The sequence below is a fragment of the Littorina saxatilis genome, linkage group LG16 (assembly GCF_037325665.1).
Source record: "Littorina saxatilis isolate snail1 linkage group LG16, US_GU_Lsax_2.0, whole genome shotgun sequence".
Lineage (NCBI taxonomy): Eukaryota > Metazoa > Mollusca > Gastropoda > Littorinimorpha > Littorinidae > Littorina > Littorina saxatilis.
The window spans coordinates 15,498,029-15,525,029 of NC_090260.1; the positions used below are offsets into that span (position 1 = coordinate 15,498,029).

Consider the following 27,001-nt stretch of genomic DNA (forward strand, 5'->3'; position numbering starts at 1 on the left):
GACGGTAATATCATGCACACCACTCATATGAACAGCGCTATGATACAAGTAACAATGATATCATGCACAACACACATTTGAACAGCGCTATGACAGAAGTGACGGTAATATCATGCACATCACTCATATGAACAGCGCTATGAAAGAAGTGACGGTAATATCATGCACATCACTCATATGAACAGCGCTATGAAAGAAGTAACGGTAATAGCATGCACATCACACATATGAACAGGGCTACGACAGAAGTGACGGCAATGAACAGCGCTGTGACAGGAGTGACAGTAATATCATACACATCACACAGGGACCGGCAGTGGAATGTGCTCCGCCGTGCAGTACCTCTGGGTCACCGGGGAACCAGGCTGTCTCTCCTGCCCCGCCCTTGATGGCAAGCTCACAGGAATCAGAGGACCAAGTGTTAAGGTTGTCAGACCATGAGGTAAATTCAACTCAGAAAATAACAACAACACCAAAACCTTATATTTTAAGACTTGAAATTATGTTTGGAATGAATACTGGCATTATCATTTGTTGTTGTTGTTGTTATATTTAGTCAAGTTTTGACTAAATATTTTAACATCGAGGGGGAATCGAAACGAGGGTCGTGGTGTATGTGCGTGTGTGTGTCTGTGTGTTTGTGTGTGTCTGTGCGCGTGTGTGTGTAGAGCGATACAGACTAAACTACTGGACCAATCTTGATGACATTTTACATGAGAGTTCCTGGGAATGATATCCCCGGATGTTTTTTTCTTTTTTTTGGATAAATGTCTTTGATGACGTCATATCCGGCTTTTTGTAAAAGTTGAGGCGGCACTGTCACGCCCTCATTTTTCAACCAAATTGGTTGAAATTTTGGTCAAGTAATCTTCGACAAAGCCCGGACTTCGGTATTGCATTTCAGCTTGGTGGCTTAAAAATTAATTAATGACTTTGGTCATTAAAAATCTGAAAATTGTAAAAAAAAAATAAAAATTTATAAAACGATCCAAATTTACGTTTATCTTATTTTCCATCATTTGCTGATTCCAAAAACATATAAATATGTTATATTTGGATTAAAAACAAGCTCTGAAAATTAAATATATAAAAATTATTATCAAAATTAAATTGTCGAAATCAATTTAAAAACACTTTCATCGTATTCCTTGTCGGTTCCTGATTCCAAAAACATATAGATATGATATGTTTGGATTAAAAACACGCTCAGAAAGTTAAAACAAAGAGAGGTACAGAAAAGCGTGCTATCCTTCTTAGCGCAACTACTACCCCGCTCTTCTTGTCAATTTCACTGCCTTTGCCATGAGCGTGACGATGCTACGAGTATACGGTCTTGCTGAAAAATGGCATTGCGTTCAGTTTCATTCTGTGACTTCGACAGCTACTTGACTAAATATTGTATTTTCGCCTTACGCGACTTGTTGTTGTTGTTGTTGTTGTTGTTGTTGTTGTTGTTGTTGTTGTTGTTGTTGTTGTTGTTGTTGTTGTTGTTGTTGTTGTTGTTGTTGTTGTTGTTGCTGTTGTTGTTGTTGTTGTTGTTGTTCTTGTTTATTTGTTTGTTGTTGTTGTTGTTGTTTGTTTGTGTGTTTGTTTGTTTGTTTGTTTGTTGTTGTTGTTGTTGTTGTTATTGCTTTTGTCTGTGTTGTTTTCTTCTTTTTAAATTTACACCATAGAACAACTTTAAACAATTATCTGCTGTGTTCTAGCCAAATATTGTGTGAACCACCAACGAGACATAAGTCCCTATTTGGTGTCTGTATTTTCATCGTCTTCATAGTTGACGAAGGTTGTGAATGGTACTAGAAGTGAATAGACAGTATATCATTATGTCTTTGATTCCAGAGGGAGTTTCTCAACGCCTGGTTCCCTCACCTTGAGAGCGAATCATACATAATCCCCCCGGCTCACATGGACACTGTGCAAGAGAGAATGGTATATATCGGAGAAGGTGAGCGAATCCAGGTACTGAAAACACAGCAACAAATAGACATAGATAAGAGTAGAGAGGTCAGGGACACTGTCCGCATAGACAGAGTGCTGAAAAATGTCCACCACAGCATGAATCAGATAAAGAACAAAGCTGCAAGGGAAACAGAAATTATGGTAATTCTGACCCAAGCTAAATTTGGTGTATATGGTGCTAATACCCAAAGCATATATACTGGTGCAGCCGCCAGGAACACGAACAGCGTCAAAGCAGAGCCGTTGAACCTGAAGGAGGACTTTGTTGACCTGCTCGTCATACATCGCGAGCGTGGGATAATGATGGCGGCAATCATACCTCAGACAGAAGACGACCCCCTTGCAGTTCAAGAAGAACTAAAGAAGGCCGCTGCCTACCTGAAGCAAGCCAGAGATGTTGTGAGGCGCTCTGTTCTGGGTGACCTGGTCACACAGCCAGCCCTCCACCAGGCCATTGTCCTGCCCGACACAACGAGACGCTGTCTGGAGGAGGTGCTGCTAAACATGAGCGATGTAAGTTAACTCTTGACCTACACTCGCTCACACACGCAAAAACAGACGAACGCAGGAGAGAAGTAGAGAGAGAGAGAAAAAGAGAGAGAGAGAGAGAGAGAGAGAGAGAGAGAGAGAGAGAGAGAGAGAGAGAGAGAGAGAGAGAGAGCTTTGTTCACCAACGTAAAGTATATGCTCTTAGTCCACACACTGTATGCAGTGTCCGTCCGTATGTCCGAACAAATAGGATAACTGTAGCGAATGCAAATGTTTTTTGAGCGCTCATCTTATTTTTTTTTCAGAACTGAGGAGGTCCAAATAAGGAACAATTCATATAACCAGCCTTTCCCTCTAGCAGTTGAGAGAGAGAGAGACAGAGAGACAGAGAGAGAGAGAGAGACAGAGAGAGAGAGAGAGAGAGAGAGGGAGAGAGAGAGAGAGAGAGAGATTTGTTCACCAACGTAAAGTAATGGCCTGTCCAGACACTCCCGGCCGACCCTGTCCACATTTGACTTATGCTCAAAACGGCCCCGTTGGGCGCGCCGTAGCGTGCTATGATCGCGAAGCGTTATTTGCAGAAGAATAGCGCGTGTTCTAATTTCTATGACACAGACATAGAACGACGGAAATTTGACCAATCAGAGCAAACCAGAGCGATGACGTCAGCCGCTCGCGGCGCGGCAGTCGAATGCAACTGAACCTTCTTGTCAGGTGACCCGCTCCACTGATACCGCGTTGTGAAAAAAATCGTCGATGTGTGGCCACTCAGCAATTCCCGCGCGACGCACAAAACGGCCTGCGGCGCATAGAGCGTAAAACGGCGTCCAAATGTGGACAGGGCTTTAGGGCCAGTTCATAGCGCTAGGCTTTTTGTCCACACACTGTGTGCAGTGTCCGTTGGTATGTCCGAACAAACGACTTAACGTTAAGATTATCTCGGATGATTTTGAAGCTAGACCTTTAAACATTTGCAGACATCTGGTATTTAATAATCTTCCGATTTGACCCCGATTTGATTGACCTTCGTCAAATGTTGGGGTCACAGCGGGGTCATGCTCTTTAATGTAAATACTTTTTTAAGTTTAGTTTCTTTCAGATATTTTCAACACAAAGCCTCCATATTTCCCACAATTGTAGGTGTTATTAATCAGCAGGCATGACTAAAATGTAGCTTGTTTCGTAAATGTTCACAGTAATAGCATGGACATGTTTGCTGGACAAGATGATCACCACTGAACATATCTGGAATATTACAGGTCACACTTTTGATCAAGTTGTTTTTGATTATTCTGATGCCAACGTTCTCTTGAACATTTAATTTATGAAGCTGAAAGAGGACTTTTTTTATTTTTTTTATTGGGGTTAAAATGTGGATTAACTTACAGAGGTTATGAACAAAAACAAAACAAAGGTCTTATTGGGGGAGGTCAGGCATAAAAGGGGGTGGTTGTATAAGAAGGGAGGGAATCTTGTGGGAGTGGTGGTGGCGGGAGTCTTCCATGGGGGAGGGGGGAGGGCCTAAAAGGGGGGGGGGGGGTATATTATTGTGGGACAAGACGAAGGCGAGTCGAATAAGCATTTGCTTTTTATTTTTTACTGGAGCTCTAAGAACAGTGACCTTGAATAGTAGACGTCATTTTTTTGTCACGAAAACGACGTCACTTGTACTTTACGTAACCTAATGAGCGTCACCACAAACGGGAAACTCTTTTCCGAAAAGATGGGTTGCTTTTGTCCAGAAAGTTGTCTTTTAGGCTGGTAAACACTAAAGCAGGAAGGAAGAGATTTGCAACTCAGGTAGGCCTAATGTTACACTGTCTTTGTGTGCATCGTGTATTAAACCATCACTTCCCAGCAAACATTGCACCCTCGGATCGCATGCGTAAAACACTCGGCACGAATTTCTACACTCGAATCGAGCGCGTCACGCATGCACAAAATCGAACACGGATTTCTGCACTCGAGTCGAGTGCGTATCGCATACGTGAATGCGACATGCTTTCATGCGTGAAAACGCATGCGATACGCATACGATTTTGTAACTCGTCTCGCATGCGATACGCATGCTTTTTATGACGCTATATTTCTCGTCATTGTGTGACGCGTTCCTTACGAGCTCTATTGCATTTGACCTTGGACCGTCATTACTGTTGGCGACGATGCCCTAGCCTGTGCAATCTTTTAGCTCACAGTCCCTCTGAATCTTTTTAAATTAAAGAAAAGCCAAATTCTCAGTTAGAAAAATGAAAGAAAATCGATGATGATCCCACAGAAAACTCAAACTCATGTTTATATTTTATCAGCGCTAATTTCTTTTCGAAACATTTTGCTCCGACATCTTCACTTCCGGTTTTTCGAAATCTTATCTCACGACTGGTTTTGCTTGTAGATGACTCTCTAGAATTCACAATCTGTAGATCTGCATTTAAAAGGTAGCATACAGTGTGAGAGAACACTTACAAAGGTCAAAACTGCGTTTCAGTAACAGAATCAGTGTAAAAGTAGCATTGCAGTGACAATGTCGTCTGCTATTACGAGGGGAAACAACTCTGTTTTCGTTCCTTTGCAAGCCCGATACTGAAACGGTCAACAAAAATCAGCTGACGACAGGAATGCTTGACAGGTAAGTTTCTTCACTATTTTTGACGTTTTCATTATTTAAGAAAGTATTTGCAGGCATAGTATCGAAGCATTCTGTTCACTGCACCGCGTATCAAGGTTTGGTAAGTGCAGAGGCGCCGTTTTCAGCCAAGTTAGATCTAATTGTTTCGTGAAGTTGACCTTCGATCAGTCTCAGTCTGTCAGTGTTTGGTGATGCGAATTGAAACAATGAAAGGGTCAGTCTTTTACTGTTGAATTAATATTGGTTTATCTGTGCACTGAAAAGACAGCTGGGTCGAAATATCTGTGACTGGAGAGTGGAATGTATTGTTTTGTCAATAACAAGCTTTCCAACAACCTACATTTCTTGTTTTTTTTGGTTTTTTATCCTTGAACAAGTTGAAGTTGAACTTCTAAGTTGAGTGTTAATATGTGCATTGAATGGGGCGCATTGTATTTTGCTGTTCTAGTCGAGTTAAGAATCGAGTAGATATTATTTTCCCGGGTATTGGAAATGCCATATGTGTGTTTGCTTATTTGTGACCCAAACTGGTCGATCAAAGTAGTTTGCTCACTGATGTGAAGTAGAGCAAGAATGAAAAATAGTATAGGTCTAGTAGTATGTTATTTTTGACTCACATGCGAAGCAAAAGTGAGTCTATGTACTCACCCGAGTCGTCCGTCCGTCCGTCCGTCCGTCCGTCCGTCCGTCCGTCCGTCCGTCCGGCTGGCCGTCCGAAAAACTTTAACGTTGAATATTTCTTGGACACTATTCAGTCTATCAGTACCAAATTTGGCAAGATGGTGTATGATGACAAGGCCCCAAAAAACATACATAGCATCTTCACCTTGCTTCAAGGTCAAGGTCGCAGGGGCCATAAATGTTGTCTAAAAAACAGCTATTTTTCACATTTTTCCCATTTTCTCTGAAGTTTTTGAGATTGAATACCTCACCTATATATGATATATAGGGCAAAGTAAGCCCCATCTTTTGATACCAGTTTGGTTTACCTTGCTTCAAGGTCAAGGTCACAGGAGCTCTTCAAAGTTGGATTGTATACATATTTTGAAGTGACCTTGACCCTGAACTATGGAAGATAACTGTTTCAAACTTACAAAATTATGTGGGGCACATGTTATGCTTTCATCATGAGACACATTTGGTCACATATGATCAAGGTCAAGGTCACTTTGACCCTTATGAAATGTGACCAAAATAAGGTAGTGAACCACTAAAAGTGACCATATCTCATGGTAGAAAGAGCCAATAAGCACCATTGTACTTCCTATGTCTTGAATTAACAGCTTTGTGTTGCATGACCTTGGATGACCTTGACCTTGGGTCAAGGTCACATGTATTTTGGTAGGAAAAATGTGTAAAGCAGAAGGTCAAGCATGTGAGTCGTATGGGCTTTGCCCTTCTTGTTAACTTTACACTCAAGTTCAAATTCTTTGGAATTCAGCGCACAGGCAAAAAAGAAATCATTTCATTTACTGATCGAGCTTCAAGTTCAATGGTATTTTTTGTGGGTTTTTTCCACTGCATATAGTTAGTGGTGTGTGTTTTACTGTCTCATAAGACTCAAATTATAATTTAAACAGCGATGCTTAGAGTTTTAAATAAAATGTGTTTGTGTTGCACAGTGCGTACTGATGTATGCAGGATATTTGAATTATTACAGATGCATACCAGCTGGATCCTGTTGTAACATGTCACACCTTGAGATGAGACACCCACAATGGAAACATCACACTCACAGCTGTCTTGAATTGGAAAAGGTCAGTTGCCTCTTTATTATTCATGTACACAGTGTATGTGTTTTGTGCTGTGTGTGCAGTTTAAATTTCAAAGATCACTCTGGCTTTCTGTTACTTTTTTGTGTAAAAATGTGTGTATCTGATGGTTTTGGGGGCTTTATGTTCTAATTTGAACACTTCTGAAGAACGGCATATTATATATATATATATATATATATATATATATATATATATATGGTCAAGGCTCAGGAGGTGACTCCAATGAGTGTGACATGCAAGAACAAATTTCAATGTTATTACAAGCTGACAATTTCCTGACAATTTACTAGGTATGGTCATGCTAAACTTCTACGAAAAATGTTTTTCACACTTGAGCCATCGTTTAGATGTATTTACAAAAATAATATTAATGTTCAAACATAACATGACGCCATCACAATTTCAGATTCAGGCAATTTAATGATCCAAGAACAAACAAAAAGAAATGTTGGTGGTGTTTCTTTATTGCTAGACCACACATCCATCAATACAAACAAGATAAGCAGGTAAGAATCTCTAATTGGGTCAAATACCTGAGCTTGAAATTGCTTAAACATAACATGACACCAAAACACTAAGTCAAAATGCAGCATGGAGTTCAAAGACAAAATACTATCAATACTAAGTCCAAAACAGAAAACATAGATAATGTTTGTGTGTCTCCAAAATATCATAATGAAAATACTAATTATAGTCATCAAATTAAAGCAATAATAGAGCCATCCTTCACTGGATGCTGCGTAATACCCGAAAATGCCAAAAATTAAACCAAGAACACGCCCAAATCAATCATTTTGGCATTAAATAATAATAAAACATTGTTACATACATTATTTCCTTTGCCAAAAAAAAAAAGTGGATGTGTTACCTTGTCTTTAAATGAGAGGGAAAAAAGAAAAAGTAGCCATGCTTGAACATAACATGACGCCGTGACAAAAGATAAACTTACATCATCTGGAGCTATAGATGCAAATAAAATATCAAATTCAGAAGCCATTGTGTGCATAGCGTTGGTAGCTACATTGCACAGTTAACTGCATAGCCAAGTCACAACCTTAGAAAAAGTTATTCTGAAATTAAAACACTTAAACATAACTTGACGCCATGAAACATAACATGACGCCGTGACACAGTCTTAATCAGGCTAAAGTGGCAAAACCAAACATAATAAAAGAACAGGAGGACAGCTATCTACATGCAGCGATGGTATGTAATTATTAGCCACCAAATAATCTGATGTGTAAACTTAATCTTTTATGTTTGCACAGAAAATGTGCTGTTTGAGCATAACATGACGCCATGAAACATAACATGACACCGTGACAAAAGATAAAATTACATCCTCTGGAACTATGGGTGTAAGTAAGCCATCCAATTCAGATGCCATTGTATGCACATAAAAGGCTGCTACAGAGCTAAGTTTACTGAATAGGTGAGGGGCAACCTTAGAAAAAGTTTTTGTACCATGAAAAAATGCCCAAACATAACTTAAGACCATGTTCAAACCAATTAAAAGGAAAAAATGTATAGTCTACATTTACCTGTACAAAATGCTAGATGAAAATAGACTAAGAAACTATAAAAATTAAACTCAATATTACACTACAACACTGTGACAGTTCAAGCTGACACCGATGTGTTATGTTGTGTTTGGACATGGATCACACTAACTACAACAAAAACGTGGTTTCTATGGGGGGGAAAGTTATTTGAAACAGATAATATCAATATTAAATTCTACATCTGTTTTTCGTTACCAAAAATAAAATAAGTAAAAAACCGAGTGCCCAAACCTAACATTACACCAGCCGTGGCAGCAGAGATCGACTGTGCATAGCGTCAAGTTATGTTTGGACATAAAACTAGCACTCGGCGATCAGACACAATAAGGGTCTACAAGTTCAGACCCAATGATGATGTTAATTCATAGTATTCAATCTGCCACAAAAATTAGTGTATGTTAGAAGACATTTAGTTGAACGAGTTTAAACATAACGCTGACGACCTCGGACTTGGTGTAAAGTTGCGTTTGATCTCCTGCATCCCATAATATCAACCACGTATCTTGTAAATCGCAGTAAATGACTTTTAGGGGTACTTCACGAAGTGATTTCATGAAGGGATGCATCATTGATGGTTGAAAACGTACTTAGCTCTATCAAACCAAAAACGCAACAGTGACACCACATGATCGGCATGAATGCACATGACAAAGCAAAAATTGACAAATGTAGGAACGTAGGAAAGTGTTGATGAAAGCACAACTATTCAGACAGGATCTCTAGTTTTATCAGAGAAACAGAACTCAGCACTCGAAAGCCTAATGTGGTCATTACTTCATATTCTATCCATAATTTCGCTGGATTTGCACAAACTCAACAAATGACGCCAAAATAAAAACCTTACCTTTCGGCCTATCCTCGGCGCCCATCGCGCGCTTTGTCTTCAAATGGCGCAATATTCTAAATTGGAGTGGTTTTCACTTCCATGCCGGATTAATCTCCAAAAAATGGAGTGAAAAATACACATACATTGTTCCTTTTTTGTGTCCAAACGCAACGGTTTGTTGACACCATATCGCTTTCGCAAAATCAATGTAAATTTCTTGCTGCATCAGAGTTTAAATTGTTCGCTTGCTGATTAATCCAAGAACTAAAACATAAAATCTTTCAGATTAGAGGTTAATCACGTGTGTTGGATGCGGATATTTCTTTCAAGTTAACATCGATCGCTATCACCCAAACATGACACCACGCGTTGTGTTTGAGCACGATTGATGACGCTCTATATAAACAAGAAACGAACAAATATTTGACACGCTTGTAACGTCAATAGGAATTGATAACGTTTTAATAATTCGGAAATCAATAAATTGACTCTTGATTCGATCTTGTTATGGTGAAAAATGCCGTCTGAAGTGACACACAGGTATGTCTGTCACGTTTTTCTTCCACCACGATCGTCGATTTTTCATTAAAAAAAATTGTTTTTTAATGACAGAAAGCAAGTTTAACTCATTTTATGTCATCACACGAAGCTTTGATTATATAAGAACAAGTGACAACAGTTTGATTTCATTAATTCTTTATCTTCAGCCTTAGAATCGCAGTCAAAAATGCCAGCTGGTGATTTCTGCACTCGAACCACCTCCTGAGCCTTGACCATATATATATATATATATAGGTATATGTGTACTTAGGTTTTTTGTTGCCTCTATAATCTATTCCATGCTTTAACCATACAGACTCATAATGTGGCTTGTGTGTGTGTGCGTGTTTTATGTGATGTTAGTAAGTTGTGGAATTATCTGAGTAATTCTGAGTTACATTAAAATAAGTAACAGTGTGGCCACTTATGTTTCCAGTACACAGCGGCTGACCATTCGGACCATGTTTCCTATTGGGAATTGATCTTGGTTGTTTCTGTTCTGCAAAGGTATGATTAAGGCTTCCTTTGATGATGAATGTTTTTGTGTGTGTTTCTGTGTATGTGTCACTGTGGGTGTGTGTGTGTGTGTGTGTGTATGTGTGTGTGTGTGTGTGTGTGTGTGTGTGTGTGTGTGTGTGTGTGTGAATGAAACTTCAGTAATTTATGCTTTCACTTTTCAGAGTTACATGACATACAAGCCAAAATATGATATATTTTGCTGAAATTTGAATCAATGAATGTCTTTGTAGTCAGTAATTTTCAGGGTTGAAGTTCTGACTCAAAATGACTGTGATTGATAAACTCCATATCAGAAATGTTAGTTAGGACAAGTATTATTTAAACTCAATTTAACTGAATTCATGCAGGGAGAGGATTGTTATCACGAAGGTTACCAGTATACCAGGTTTATGATTTTTTAAAATGCACAATCTCTTTTTCAGTGGACCCATTTAACTTCAAGTCCTGCATTTACAATGGTCCAGTGCTGTGTTTATATGCTAACCTGGTCATACCAATGCGTTGGCCGTTGCTGTGAACAGGTAAGTAATGCTTTTGCTTGCTTTTTTCTCTTTGGTTTCATCTTCTTATGCAGTTGTCCCTACTTCAGTACCAGTGTTTTGGACTGAACATGTAGAGCTCAGAAGTCTCTATGTCATGCTTAAACCACAGGCTAATCCTTTGACTTGCGCACGCATGTGACTGTGTTTAATGGTGATGTCTATAGGTATCTGTATCTAAGTGAGTAGTTATGATTTTAAATGAGTAACAGTGTGTCTGTTTATGATTGCAGTACATACGTTATGGCCAACCATCCTGATGTTTCCCTGTGGAGAGATCTTTTCTGTTTCTGTTCCGCAAAAGGGTTGACTGCGGCTTTCACTTATGGTATGTTTGATTTTGTTTTGTTTTTCTCAGCTATTCAGGCTTTCAGCAGGATAGTCAGACTTGAGAGTTACAGGCCTAAGAAGATTTTCAATCTTGACTGTAAATATTATCTTGATTCCTGGTTAGTGCTGTGGTTGTGCACCAATGTCAGGGGCGGATCTGGGTTTTGAAAGGGGGGGGTGCACATTTTTTTTTATTTTTTTTTTATCTTATCAGCGAAGGCGCGAAGCGCCGAACCGATGGCGAGAAGCGCCGAACCGATGGCGCGAAGCGCCGAGCATGCTAGGGGGGAATTTTCTTTTAAAAAGGAAGCAAAATTGTGCAATCTGGTGCAATCTGAGCGTGTAAAGTGCTATTTTCAGGTGATACATTTTTCTTCTTTTTTTTTCTTCTTTTTTTTTTTTTTTTTTTTTGTCCCGCTGGGGGGGGGGGGGTGCAATTGCACCCATTGCACCCCCCCCCCCCCCCAGATCCGCCCTTGAATGTTATTCGACAAAAAGCTTCGGCATTTCAAATATTGGATGCCTTTTTTTGTTGTTTTATGAACCTAAACTGTGCTTTGAGTCTGACAGTATTTTCAGCCTCCGTCATAATAAGTCAGGTATGCAGACTCCAGGCCTGTATGTTCAATGTCCATAGTTTTGACCCCATGGAATTTCTGTAGATACAAAATTGCGGTACTACTTCTCTCCGAAAACCCCCGAAAACCTCATCAGAAATAAGAACATTTGTCCTTAGATCGTGTTTTGTTACATAATGTTTGCAATCATGACTTATATTTGCAACTTTCACAGTTCATGGCTTTATTTTCGTGTTTGTGCGAGGATTTACGAAGGAGCGAAAGCACTAATCACATGACGTCATCAGTACTTGTGCTTTTGAGTAACAGTAGTTACCTAGCTCCCTTGCATTGAAATTGTTGCATCGATTTCGTCGATAATCCGGCTCTCAACACAAATATAAGGGTGCATGTAGCACGAGTCAGGCTTACTTTTTACAGGCATGTCCAATACTTCACTTTGAAGATAGATTTAGTTAGTCTAGATGGGGTTTTCAGGGGTTTTCGGAGGTTTTCTGAGACCAACATTGTTTTCTGGCCATAACATATTGACCCACATATATTTTGAATTCATACATGGCTGATTGTCCTCTGTGTCTGGGATGAACACGGCTCTGAAATGCACTTTAGATTTATCCGTGAACTTACATGTAAAAAAGACCAACTGATGTAAAAGGATATTATTTATTGACAATGTTCTTTTCTTTTGTGTAGCTTATCAAGGTGCTGCTAATCGATGCTGTCAACACAAATGAGAGACACTGAAACAAGGAAAGTCAGACTGAGAGCCCTGGCAGCCACTTACGTTCCATGTGTTCCTTTGCTGTAGAGTTTCACAAATCAACCTCAAATAATATTACTGGTGAGTGTTTGTGTTTTACACTTGTTTCGTTTGTGGGTACAATGGAACCTACCTTTCAAAAGATCTTGACTATTAACACAAAAATAAAAATATACTGAAAGCAGATCACGTCCTATGAGAGCAACCATCTTTAAATGGAATTGTTTTTAGACATAAATACATTGTGAACTGAAAACTTGGAAAGCTAGTTTCTTCAATACAAGGTTACACTGTACAATTAGCTGCCCGTAAGATAAGTTTCACAGTATTTGCCTGTACTGTCAAAATGTTTTGGCATGATCAGTCACAAATAACACTCTTCGAAAGCACTTTGTGTCATCATTCCTGGTGTTTGTGTTATGGAAGTTTTCTGAATGATGAGCATATGAGCTTGCGGTGATCATCCTTTTTTGAGGATGAAAGTCGCTTGTTCATTTCAATGGTTGTTATTCTCTCAGGTGCCAGGAGAAAAGGTTCCGTACAACTCTCGCTTACTCTATTACACATGTCGTATGCATTGAGCGATTACTTCCCTTTGGTTATTTGATATCTTAACATCGCTCTGCCTCATTCTGTTTGACTTTCTATTTCTTATTTTCTGCCTTGCATGGCACTTTTTCAGTGCCATGAGGATGAGTGTAAATAAATTAAAAGCATGTACCTATAGTATAAATAAGTGGAGAACTGAAGGAAAATGGCTGTCGTGTGTTCAGGTGGCTTCAGACTATGTACACTAACTAATGATTTGATAAATTGTTGTCAGTTTCAGCGAAACTCTGTTGGACCTGGGCTGCAGAGGAGAGGTAGCAAATGCAGCCAAGCAGATCGAGTCTCATCTTTTGAAGGAAGGGAAGGCGCATCACTTGTTTATGCCTGGTGATGGATCACCGAGGACGTCAGCACGGCACTGGGAGTCCTTACAAAACACATTGCCTTTCGCTGCATATATATTCAGAGATAGCCGAAAAGTCGCAGCATTGTGAATACAAATTGTATTTTGAGTGTTGATAATTATCACTAATTGATGGGGCGGGAATGTAGCTCAGTCGGTAGCGCGCTGGATTTGTATCCAGTTGGCCGCTGTCAGCGTGAGTTCGTCCACACGTTCGGCGAGAGGTTTATTTCTCAGAGTTACCTTTGTGTGCAGACTCTCCTCGGTGTCCGAACACCCCCGTGTGTACACGCAAGCACAAGACCAAGTGCGCACGAAAAAGATCCTGTAATCCATGTCAGAGTTCGGTGGGTTATAGAAACACGAAAATACCCAGCATGCTTCCTCCGAAAGCGGCGTATGGCTGCCTAAATGGCGGGGTAAAAACGGTCATACACGTAAAAGCCGTGGGAGTTTCAGCCCATGAACGAACAAACAAAATCACTAATTGATCAGCATTACATGGTTTTGTATTTTAAAACAAATGTGACTATTTCTTTAATACGCAAAGGGTTTCTTATTATATTTGTCCTAATCAAAAATGTTAAATGTGTCAAAATGCCATCAAGTTCAAAATGTAAAGCCTAGGTAGAATATGATTCATAATTTTAGTTGTAACTAAGTAAGTGTATCTTCTTCTTCTTCTTCTGCGTTCGTGGGCTGAAACTGCTACGTACACTCGTGTTTTTTGCACTCGTGTTTTTTGCACGAGTGGAATTTTACGTGTATGACCGTTTTTTACCCCGCCATTTAGGCAGCCATACGCCGTTTCTATAACACACCGAACTCTGACATGGATTACAGGATCTTTTTCGTGCGCACTTGGTCTTGTGCTTGCGTGTACACGCGGGGGTGTTCGGACACCGAGGAGAGTCTGCACACAAAGTTGACTCTGATAAATAAATCTCTCGCCGAACGTGGGGACGAACTCACGCTGAGAGCGGCCAACTGGATACAAATCCAGCGCGCTACCGACTGAGCTACATCCCCGCCCCAGTAAGTGTATCTAAATTTAATTACGCATTTTCACTAAGATTGTGAATGTTTATAAAAATTGAAAATTGTTGAATAACATAATATTTTGATGAAACAATTTGTTTTTGAGTTTCTGCTTGCATGGTTTGAGTGAGTGTTGTTGTCAGAGTGCCTGAAAATATGAGCAGCTAAAAACCTGCTTTATAAAGAGCATAAACAATCCGGAATACGAATGGAATACGCATGCGATACGCATGCGGTAGACCTGCGTTAGAGGTGCGTGTCACGCTCGATATACGAGCAAAAAACGCATGCGTATCGCACGAAACAAAAGTTACAGAATCGTATGCGTATCGCATGCGTTTCACGCATGCGATACGCACGCTTTCACGCATGCGATACGCATGCGATACGCATGCATAATGTTTGTTGGGTTCCCAGCAAACATTGCACCCTCGGATCGCATGCGTAAAACACTCGGCACGAATTTCTGCACTTGAATCGAGCGCGTCACGCATGCACAAAATCGAACACGGATAAATTTCTGCACTCGAGTCGAGTGCGTATCGCATACGTGAATGCGACATGCTTTCATGCGTGAAAACGCATGCGATACGCATACGATTTTGTAACTCGTCTCGCATGCGATACGCATGCTTTTTATGACGCTATATTGCATTTGACCTTGGACCTCCATATTAGGTCCAAGATTTGACGTCATTACTGTTGGCGACGATGCCCTGTGCAATCTTTTAGCTCACAGTCCCTCTGAATCTTTTTAAATTAAAGAAAAGCCAAATTCTCAGTTAAAAAAATGAAAGAAAATCGATGATGATCCCACAGAAAACTCAAACTCATGTTTATATTTTATCAGCGCTAATTTCTTTTCGAAACATTTTGCTCCGACATCTTCACTTCCGGTTTTTCGAAATCTTATCTCACGACTGGTTTTGCCTGTAGATGACTATCTCTAGAATTCACAATCTATAGATCTGCATTTAAAAGGTAGCATGCAGTGTGAGAGAACACTTACAAAGGTCAAAACTGCGTTTAAAGAACAGAATCAGTGTAAAAGCAGCATTGCAGTGACAATGTCGTCTGCTATTACGAGGGGAAACAACTCTGTTTTCGTTCCTTAACAAGCCCGCATTTCCGATAAACGGTCAACACAAATCAGCGGACGACAAGAATGCTTGACAGGTAAGTTTCTTCACTATTTTTGACGTTTTCATTATTTAAGAAAGTATTTGCAGGCATAGTATCGAAGCATTCTGTTCACTGCACCGCGTATCAAGGTTTGGTAAGTGCAGAGGCGCCGTTTTAAGCCAAGTTAGATCTAATTGTTTCGTGAAGTTGACCTTCGATCAGCCTCAGTCTGTCAGTGTTTGGTGATGCGAATTGAAACAATTGAAGGGTCAGTCTTTTACTGTTGAATTAATATTTGTTTATCTGTGCACTGAAAAGACAGCTGGGTCGAAATATCTGTGACTGAATGTATTGTTTTGTCAATAACAAGCTTTCCAACAACCTACATTTCTTGGTGGTTTTTTTTTATTTTTATCCTTGAACAAGTTGAAGTTGAACTTCTAAGTTGAGTGTTAATATGTGCATTGAATGGGGCGCATTGTATTTTGCTGTTCTAGTCGAGTTAAGAATCGAGTAGATATTATTTTCCCGGGTATTGGAAATGCCATAAGTGTGTTTGCTTATTTGTGACCCAAACTGGTCGATCAAATTCAAAGTAGTTTGCTCACTGATGTGAAGTAGAGCAAGAATGAAAAATAGTATAGGTCTAGTAGTATGTTATTTTTAACTTTACACTCAAGTTCAAATTCTTTGGAATTCAGCGCACAAGCAAAAAAGAAATCATTTCATTTACTGATCGAGCTTCAATGGTATTTTTTGTGGGGTTTTTTCCACTGCATATAGTTAGTGGTGTGTGTTTTACTGTGTCATAAGACTCAAATTATAATTTAAACAGCGATGATTAGAGTTTTAAATAAAATGTGTTTGTGTTGCACAGTGCGTACTGATGTATGCAGGATATTTGAATTATTACAGATGCATACCAGCTGGATTGTAACATGTCACACCTTGAGATGAGACACCCACAATGGAAACATCACACTCACAGCTGTCTTGAATTGGAAAAGGTCAGTTGCCTCTTTATTATTCATGTACACAGTGTATGTGTTTTGTGCTGTGTGTGCAGTTTAAATTTCAAAGATCACTCTGGCTTTCTGTTACTTTTTTGTGTAAAAATGTGTGTATCTGATGGTTTTGGGGGCTTTATGTTCTAATTTGAACACTTCTGAAGAACAGCATATATATATATATACATAGGTATATGTGTACTTAGGTTTTTTGTTGCCTCTATAATCTATTCCATGCTTTAACCATACAGACTCATAATGTGGCTTGTGTGTGTGTTTTATGTGATGTTAGTAAGTTGTGGAATTATCTGAGTAATTCTGAGTTACATTAAAATAAGTAACAGTGTGGCCACTTATGTTTCCAGTACACAGCGGCTGACCATTCGGACCATGTTTCCTATTGGGAATTGATCTTGGCTATTTCTGTTCTGCAAAAGTATGATTAAGGCTTCCTTTGATGATGAATGTTTTTGTGTGTGTTTCTGTGTATGTGTCACTGTGGGTGTGTGTGGGTGTGTGTGTGTGTGTGTGTGTGTGTGTGTGTGTGTGTGTGTGTGTGTGTGTGTGTGTGAATGAAACTTCAGTAATTTATGCTTTCACTTTTCAGAGTTACATGACATACAAGCCAACATATGATATATTTTGCTGAAATTTGAATCAATGAATGTCTTTGTAGTCAGTAATTTTCAGGGTTGAAGTTCTGACTCAAAATGACTGTGATTGATAAACTCCATATCAGAAATGTTAGTTAGGACAAGTATTATTTAAACTCAATTTAACTGAATTCATACAGGGAGAGGATTGTTTTCACGAAGGTTACCAGTATACCAGGTTTATGATTTTTCAAAGTGCACAATCTCTTTTTCAGTGGACCCATTGAACTTCAAGTCCTGCATTTACAATGGTACAGTGCTGTGTTTATCTGCTAACCTGGTCATACCAATGCGTTGTTGTGAACAGGTAAGTAATGCTTTTGCTTGCTTTTTGACTCACATGCGAAGCAAAAGTGAGTCTATGTACTCACCCGAGTCGTCCGTCCGTCCGTCCGTCCGTCCGTCCGGACGTCCGTCCGGAAAACTTTAACGTTGGATATTTCTTGGACACTATTCAGTCTATCAGTACCAAATTTGGCAAGATGGTGTATGATGACAAGGCCCCAAAAAACATACATAGCATCTTGACCTTACTTCAAGGTCAAGGTCGCAGGGGCCATAAATGTTGTCTAAAAAACAGCTATTTTTCACATTTTTCACATTTTCTCTGAAGTTTTTGATATTGAATACCTCACCTATATATGATATATAGGGCAAAGTAAGTCCCATCTTTTGATACCAGTTTGGTTTACCTTGCTTCAAGGTCAAGGTCACAGGAGCTCTTCAAAGTTGGATTGTATACATATTTAGAAGTGACCTTGACCCTGAACTATGGAAGATAACTGTTTCAAACTTAAAAATTATGTGGGGCACATGTTATGCTTTCATCATGAGACACATTTGGTCACATATGATCAAGGTCAAGGTCACTTTGACCCTTATGAAATGTGACCAAAATAAGGTAGTGAACCACTAAAAGTGACCATATCTCATGGTAGAAAGAGCCAATAAGCACCATGGTACTTCCTATGTCTTGAATTAACAGCTTTGTGTTGCATGACCTTGGATGACCTTGACCTTGGGTCAAGGTCACATGTATTTTGGTAGGAGAAATGTGTAAAGCAGTTCTTAGTGTATGATGTCATTGCTAGGTTTAGGTCAAGGTCAAGCATGTGAGTCGTATGGGCTTTGCCCTTCTTGTTTCTCTTTGGTTTCATCTTCTTATGCAGTTGCCCTACTTCAGTACCTGTGTTTTTGGACTGAACATGTAGAGCTCAGAAGTCTCTATGTCATGCTTAAACCACAGGCTAATCCTTTGACTTGCGCACGCATGTGACTGTGTTTAATGGTGATGTCTGTAGGTATCTGTATCTAAGTGAGTAGTTATGATTTTAAATGAGTAACAGTGTGTCTGTTTATGATTGCAGTACACACGTTATGGCCAACCACCCTGATGATGTTTCCCTGTGGAGAGATCTTTTCTGTTTCTGTTCCGCAAAAGGGTTGACTGCGGCTTTCACTTATGGTATGTTTGATTTTGTTTTGTTTTTCTCAGCTATTCAGGCTTTCAGCAGGATAGTCAGACTTGAGAGTTACAGGCCTAAGAAGATTTTCAATCTTGACTGTAAATATTATCTTGATTCCTGGTTAGTGTTGTGGTTGTGCACCAATGTTATTCGACAAAAAGCTTCGGCATTTCAAATATTGGATGCCTTTCTTTTGTTGTTTTATGAACCTAAACTGTGCTCTGAGTCTGACAGTATTTTCAGCCTCCGTCATAATAGGTCAGGTATGCAGACTCCAGGCCTGTATGTTGAATGTCCATAGTTTTGACCCCATGGAATTTCTGTAGATACAAAATTGCGGTACTACTTCTCTCCGAAAACCCCCGAAAACCTCATCAGACACAAATAACACTCTTGGAAAGCACTTTGTGTCATCATTCCTGGTTTAAATGTTTGTGTTATGGAAGTTTTCTGAATTATGTGTCCCTGATTTTTATCTTATGTTGTAATACAGGCTTTGTGTTTGTATTCATGTGTGTGTTAATTTGTATGTGAAGGAAGCTTTGAAGAATCAGCTAATATTGAGCTCCTTATTTTCTATTTCTTATCAAATAACCAAAGGGAAGTAATCGCTCAATGCATACGACATGTGTAATAGAGTAAGCGAGAGTTGTACGGAACCTTTTCTCCTGGCACCTGAGAGAATAACAAGCATTGAAATGAACATTGAATTTGTTCTGATTAAAACCAGTCTTGATCTAAGGACTAAGTCCGGTCGAGAATAAAAGCTGGTTCTTGTATATGACTGTGTACGTAGGTGTTAGTTGGAGTGCCTTGGAGAATGATGAGCATATGAGCTTGCGGTGATCATCCTTTTTTGAGGATGAAAGTCGCTTGTTCATTTCAATGCTTGTTATTCTCTCAGGTGCCAGGAGAAAAGGTTCCGTACAACTCTCGCTTACTCTATTACACATGTCGTATGCATTGAGCGATTACTTCCCTTTGGTTATTTGATATCTTAACATCGCTCTGCCTCATTCTGTTTGACTTTCTATTTCTTATTTTCTGCCTTTCATGGCACTTTTTCAGTACCATGAGGATGAGTGTAAATAAATTAAAAACATGTACCTATAGTATAAATAAGTGGAGAACTGAAGGAAAATGGCTGTCGTGTGTTCAGGTGGCTTCAGACTATGTACACTAACTAATGATTTGATAAATTGTTGTCAGTTTCAGGGAAACTCTGTTGGACCTGGGCTGCAGAGGAGAGGTAGCAAATGCAGCCAAGCAGATCGAGTCTCATCTTTTGAAGGAAGGGAAGGCGCATCACTTGTTTATGCCTGGTGATGGATCACCGAGGACGTCAGCACGGCAGTGGGAGTCCTGACAAAACACATTGCCTTTCGCTGCATATATATTCAGAGATAGCCGAAAAGTCGCGGCATTGTGAATACAAATTGTATTTTGAGTGTTGATAATTATCACTAATTGATGGGGCGGGAATGTAGCTCAGTCGGTAGCGCGCTGGATTCAGTTTGTATCCAGTTGGCCGCTGTCAGCGTGAGTTCGTCCACACGTTCGGCGAGAGGTTTATTTCTCAGAGTTACCTTTGTGTGCAGACTCTCCTCGGTGTCCGAACACCCCCGTGTGTACACGCAAGCACAAGACCAAGTGCGCACGGAAAAGATCCTGTAATCCATGTCAGAGTTCGGTGAGTTGTAGAAACACGAAAATACCCAGCATGCTTCCTCCGAAAGCGGCGTATGGCTGCCTAAATGGCGGGGTAAAAACGGTCATACACGTAAAAGCCGTGGGAGTTTCAGCCCATGAACGAACAAACAAAATCACTAATTGATCAGCATTACATGGTTTTGTATTTTAAAACAAATGTGACTATTTCTTTAATACGCAAAGGGTTTCTTATTATATTTGTCCTAATCAAAAATGTTAAATGTGTCAAAATGCCATCAAGTTCAAAATGTAAAGCCTAGGTAGAATATGATTCATAATTTTAGTTGTAACTAAGTAAGTGTATCTTCTTCTTCTTCTGCGTTCGTGGGCTGAAACTGCTACGTACACTCGTGTTTTTTGCACGAGTGGAATTTTACGTGTATGACCGTTTTTTACCCCGCCATTTAGGCAGCCATACGCCGTTTTCGGAGGAAACATGCTGGGTATTTTCGTGTTTCTATAACACACCGAACTCTGACATGGATTACAGGATCTTTTTCGTGCGCACTTGGTCTTGTGCTTGCGTGTACACGCGGGGGTGTTCGGACACCGAGGAGAGTCTGCACACAAAGTTGACTCTGATAAATAAATCTCTCGCCGAACGTGGGGACGAACTCACGCTGAGAGCGGCCAACTGGATACAAATCCAGCGCGCTACCGACTGAGCTACATACCCGCCCCAGTAAGTGTATCTAAATTTAATTACGCATTTTCACTAAGATTGTGAATGTTTATAAAAATTGAAAATTGTTGAATAACATAATATTTTGATGAAACAATTTGTTTTTGAGTTTCTGCTTGCATGGTTTGAGTGAGTGTTGTTGTCAGAGTGCCTGAAAATATGAGCAGCTAAAACCTGCTTTATAAAGAGCATAAACAATCCGGAATACGAATGGAATACGCATGCGATACGCATGCGGTAGACCTGCGTTAGAGGTGCGTGTCACGCTCGATATCTGAGCAAAAAACGCATGCGTATCGCATGCATAATGTTTGTTGGGTTGTGCAATTTCCCGCATTGTTTACAGTCCGTGTATGTTGATCTCAGTTACAGGAGTTGCAGGAAGGCCTCAGCGTCGAGCCAGGTCGGAATGTCAGCCAGGTATGTCTTTGTGAGGACGACATGGCTGACCAGACAAGGCTCGACGCGTGGTGGAGGGCAAGCTTGGAACGGAATGAGGGCGGGGAACCTGCCATGGATACAGCTACATACACACAGTTGGTTGCCAGGTACTGTTGCATAGCATATCATATCGGTGAAGCACACGCACGCACGTTTGTTATTACTTGACCTGACGTAATCTATCTTTCTTTCTTTCTTTCTCCCGACCCCCCCCCCCCCCCCCCCCCCCCGACCCCCTCTCTCTCTCTCTCTCTCTCTCTCTCTCTCTCTCTCTCTCTCTCTCTCTCTCTCTCTCTCTCTCTCTCTCTCTCTCTCTCTTGTTTCTCGTTACGAATTCTCTGTTTTGATCTCTCCCTGTCTATCCCTGTTTGTGTTTTTGTGTGGATGTTTTTTTGTTCGTGGTCTTTGTGGTGATTGTTTGACTTACTTTGATTTGTTTATTGCTTTGATTGATATGCATGCATGCATGTGTGTGTGTGTGTGTGTGTGTGTGTGTGTGTGTGTGTGTGATTGTGTGTGTGTATATACATGTGTGTGTGTGTGTGCATGTGTGTGGGTGTGTGTGTGTGATATACCTAATAATGTGTGAATGTGTATGATGACAGATTCTCCATACCACTGACAACGGTTGAGCTATTCCTAAGCAAAGAGCCACGACTACAGCTGTGGACCCAGGGCCATCTTGTTCACGCTGTTGGAATGGAGCATGGTCGACCCATGTCTTGTATAGCTCTGTTCCCGCAGCAGTTTCAAGTCTTGGAGGAGACACCAGACGACGAAGACGTGAGAATCCTCTGGGGCCCGACGGGCACTTCAAAAAGCGTAGTCTTGATAATAAAAGGTTTTTTTCTGCTGAGGAAGGGCTGCGGCACCGTCTTTGTTCTTCAGACGAGTAGAGATGGCGCTGCTGCTGCTTACCTTGTGGGTCATCAGGTGAGAGAGACTGCCGGACAGGGAACTGGAAGCGTGCAGCTCGTCAACATGGCGGGGGTAGGGGAGAAAGACTTGCTCGGACAGTATCAGTGGACAGAGGAAGGCAAGAAGAAAGTGGAGGAGCTGTGTCATCACGCACAGACACACGGACGCGTGCACATCCTGGCCGATGAGGCTGAGTGGTAAGAATGACGCTGTACACTGAATGTAACACTGCCTCCTGTCACTCTTGTGTTGGCCGGTGTGGTCGTATTTGCTGGAAGGAAGTCTGATAATTCACAAATGTTATTATATTCACACCTTTTCTATAACGAGGTAATTCGTGTGCTTTTGGTCAAGAAATTCGGAAGATTTATGTAGAAGTAATGGCTCTTTATTTTCAAGTTTGAATAATAGACTGGGGCATGTTTATTAGATGTAGAATGTGAATTCAGCAACTGTCACTGCGGTGTGTACTGATCAGTGATGTTATCAATCTGTCCGATCAGGCGCCACCCTTTCTTTGTCTGCCATTGGAAAACTGACTTGGTCAAGGTAACGACCCAGCAAACATTGCACCCTCGGATCGCATGCGTAAAACACTCGGCACGAATTTCTGCACTCGAATCGAGCGCGTCACGCATGCACAAAATCGAACACGGATTTCTGCACTCGAGTCGAGTGCGTATCGCATACGTGAATGCGATACGCATGCTTTCATGCGTGAAAACGCATGCGATACGCATACGATTTTGTAACTCGTCTCGCATGCGATACGCATGCTTTTTATGACGCTATATTTCTCGTCATTGTGTGACGCGTTCCTTACGAGCTCTATTTGCATTTGACCTTGGACCTCCATATTAGGTCCAAGATTTGACGTCATTACTGTTGGCGACGATGCCCTGTGCAATATTTTAGCTCACAGTCCCTCTGAATCTTTTTAAATTAAAGAAAAGCCAAATTCTCAGTTAAAAAAATGAAAGAAAATCGATGATGATCCCACAGAAAACTCAAACTCATGTTTATATTTTATCAGCGCTAATTTCTGTTCGAAACATTTTGCTCCGACATCTTCACTTCCGGTTTTTCGAAATCTTATCTCACGACTGGTTTTGCTTGTAGATGCCTCTCTAGAATTCACAATCTGTAGATCTGCATTTAAAAGGTAGCATACAGTGTGAGAGAACACTTACAAAGGTCAAAACTGCGTTTAAGTAACAGAATCAGTGTAAAAGCAGCATTGCAGTGACAATGTCGTCTGCTATTACGAGGGGAAACCGATACTGAAACGGTCAACAAAAATCAGCTGACGACAGGAATGCTTGACAGGTAAGTTTCTTCACTATTTTTGACGTTTTCATTATTTAAGAAAGTATTTGCAGGCATAGTATCGAAGTATTCTGTTCACTGCACCGCGTATCAAGGTTTGGTAAGTGCAGAGGCGCCGTTTTAAGCCAAGTTAATTGTTTCGTGAAGTTGAACTGCAAAACAATGAAAGGGTCAGTCTTTTACTGTTGAATTCATATTTGTTTATATGTGCACTGACCAGACAGCTGGGTCGAAATATCTGTGACTGGAACGTATTGTTTTGTCAAAAACAAGCTTTCCGACAACCTACAAGTACATTTCTTGGTGTTTTTTTTATTTTTATGGCAAGCGATTCCCAGAGCGCGGCGATTCCCAGAGCGCGGCGTGTTGTGCAGCCCAGCGATTCCCAGAGCGCGGCTAAAACGGTCATACACATAAAAGCCGTGGGAGTTTCAGCCCATGAACGAACAAACAAAATCACTAATTGATCAGCATTACATGGTTTTGTATTTTAAAACAAATGTGACTATTTCCTTAATACGCAAAGGGTTTCTTATTATATTTGTCCTAATCAAAAATGTTAAATGTGTCAAAATGCCATCGAATTCAAAATGTAAAGCCTAGGTAGAATATGATTCATAATTTTAGTTGTAACTAAGTAAGTGTATCTTCTTCTTCTTCTTCTGCGTTCATGGGCTGAAACTGCTACGTACACTTGTGTTTTTTGCACGAGTGGAATTTTACGTGTATGACCGTTTTCGGAGGAAACATGCTGGGTATTTTCGTGTTTCTATAACCCACCGAACTCTGACATGGATTACAGGATCTTTTTCGTGCGCACTTGGTCTTGTGCTTGCGTGTACACACGGGGGTGTTCGGACACCGAGGAGAGTCTGCACACAAAGTTGACTCTGATAAATAAATCTCTCGCCGAACGTGGGGACGAACTCACGCTGACAGCGGCCAACTGGATACAAATCCAGCGCGCTACCGACTGAGCTACATCCCCGCCCCAGTAAGTGTATCTAGATTTAATTACTCATTTTCACTAAGATTGTGAATGTTTATAAAAATTGAAGATTGTTGAATAACATAATATTTTGATGAAACAATTTGTTTTTGAGTTTCTGTTTGCATGGTTTGAGTGAGTGTTGTTGTCAGAGTGCCTGAAAATATGAGCAGCTAAAAACCTGCTTTATAAAGAGCATAAACAATCCGGAATACGCATGGAATACGCATGCGATACGCATGCGGTACACCTGCGTTAGAGGTGCATGTCACGCACGATATCCGAGCAAAAAACGCATGCGTATCGCACGAAGCAAAAGTTACAAAATCGTATGCGTATCGCATGCGTTTCACGCATGCGATACGCACGCTTTCACGCATGCGATACGCATGCATAATGTTTGTTGGGGAAGAGTGGAGCGAAATAACGTCATTCTGTTTACGTCATTATTAATCATTGCGTCATTTCATTTCAGGTTCACTGTGATTCTTATCCTGAACAGCAATCTTTGTGACTTACTTTTTGTTTTGTTTTAATCAGTTTCGTAATTCCAGGTGTAATCACCACTGACACACCTGTCCGTTCTGTTGCTGTGACGTCATCACGAAGATCTACACTGCGTTAAAACAACCGAGTTGAGTGAGAACTATAACACACCTGTCTGTTCTGTTTCTACACACTGACACACCTGTCTGTTCTGTTACAGTGACGTCATCGCAGAGATCTACCGGGCGTTAAAACAACGACACGTCCGGTTCACCTTGTGGGCAGCTGGTGTTAAGCTAGATGTACCTGCCGACATGGAGCGTTACGTCCGCAAACTGACACAGCCCCTGAGAAGCCCACCTGCTGTGGTGAGAGAGGTGGAGCAGGCTAACGATATGAAGGATGGAACGGTCCCGGCCTACACCAGGCCGCCAGTGTCCGCACCGTGCGACGGCCCACCTGTCCTGACGGTTGGTCACTATGATGATGGCTACAGTGACAGACAGGGACATGAGGGTGACTATACATGGCGGTGTGCACGGTGCGGGGAGCTGGTGGCAGACATGCTGCGAGATCTTCGTGTCGGTCAGTACACCTCTCTCTGTCTGTCTGTCTGTCTGTCTGTCTGTCTGTCTGTCTGTCTGTCTGTCTGTCTGTCTGTCTGTCAGTCTGTCTGTCTGTCTGTCTGTCTGTCTGTCTGTCTGTCTGTCTGTCTGTCTGCCTGTCTGTCTGTATGTCTGTATGTCTGTCAGTCTGTTTGTCTGTCTGTCTGCCTGTCTGCATGTCTGTATGTCTGTCTGTCTGTCTGTCTGTCTGTCTGCCTGTCTGTCAGTCTGTCTGTCTGTCTGTCTAGCTGTTTGTCTGTCTGTCTGTCTGTCAGTCTGTTTGTCTGTCTGCCTGTTTGTCCGTCTGTCTGTCTGTTTGTCTCTCTCTCTCTCTAGACTAAGACTCTCTCTCTCTCCCTCTCTCTCTCTCTCTCTCTCTCTCTCTCTCTCTCTCTCTCTCTCTCTCTCTCTCTCTCTCGCAATGCAGTAAGTCAGGTCGGTGTACAACATTTCGATGACGTCATTAAACTTACAAGAAATATTGATATTTGCGTCATTAACTGTGACGTTTTTACATAATATCGTCACAAGTCTACCAAGGTGAGGTGTTGAACCCTAAATAATATAAAATTGTTTTTCCTATTTTCAGGTGGTTGTGGTGCCGCTGATGTAGTTGTAGTCTCTGTTCACGTGTTGCTGCAGCCGGTGTTGGTGCGGAAGTTAGACATGGGTCGTCGTTGTTGTTTATGTCGTGGTTGTTGTTGCTGGTGATGGTGGTGTCGTCGTCGTCGTTGCTGTTGTTGTTGTTGTAGTTGTTGCAGTCGGTGTGGATGTATATTACACAACGACGATGTGATGTTGACGGTGTGTGTGATGTTTCAGGTTGCGATGACAACGCTCCCCACGGGCAGGGCGGCCTCACCTACAGCGACGTCTTTGTGCTGGGTATCATGGAGTGTGACACAGACAGACCGGATGATCACTGGCAGTCACCAGCATCCTTCATCCGGGGCCTCGAGTCACGCGGCGTCCCCACCCGTAAGGTGGCTCATAACGACACAGCGGCCGTTAGACAACTGGCTGAAATGACATCGGGTCCCACACAGAGAGCGGCAGGTAGGGGTCGAGACGAGGCGGTGACGGTGGCCAATCAGAACACAG

General features: G+C 41.1%; 1 protein-coding gene and 1 long non-coding RNA gene across 3 annotated transcripts in view; both read left to right on the forward strand.

Annotated features, from left to right (window-relative positions):
• The window catches only part of LOC138950509 (uncharacterized), a 27,199-nt gene continuing 198 nt past the window's right edge, over positions 1-27,001 (forward strand). Inside the window, exons 1-6 of the mRNA XM_070322240.1 lie at positions 1-442; positions 1,843-2,475; positions 21,503-21,684; positions 22,183-22,692; positions 25,516-25,880; positions 26,723-27,001. The exon at positions 26,723-27,001 is cut by the window's right edge and continues 198 nt beyond it. Coding sequence (XP_070178341.1) covers positions 389-442; positions 1,843-2,475; positions 21,503-21,684; positions 22,183-22,692; positions 25,516-25,880; positions 26,723-27,001 — 2,023 coding nt within the window. The 5' untranslated portion in view covers positions 1-388. The remainder of the gene's footprint in view (positions 443-1,842; positions 2,476-21,502; positions 21,685-22,182; positions 22,693-25,515; positions 25,881-26,722) is intronic.
• LOC138950483 (uncharacterized) lies at positions 4,600-20,110 on the forward strand. Of its 2 annotated transcripts, XR_011450678.1 has the most exons (7): positions 4,600-5,077; positions 6,738-6,834; positions 10,217-10,287; positions 10,722-10,820; positions 11,072-11,166; positions 12,440-12,587; positions 19,954-20,110. It is a non-coding gene; the product is annotated as an uncharacterized lncRNA (long non-coding RNA). The 2 variants fall into 2 exon arrangements; XR_011450677.1 differs by lacking the exon at positions 4,600-5,077 and having other exon boundaries at positions 6,579-6,834.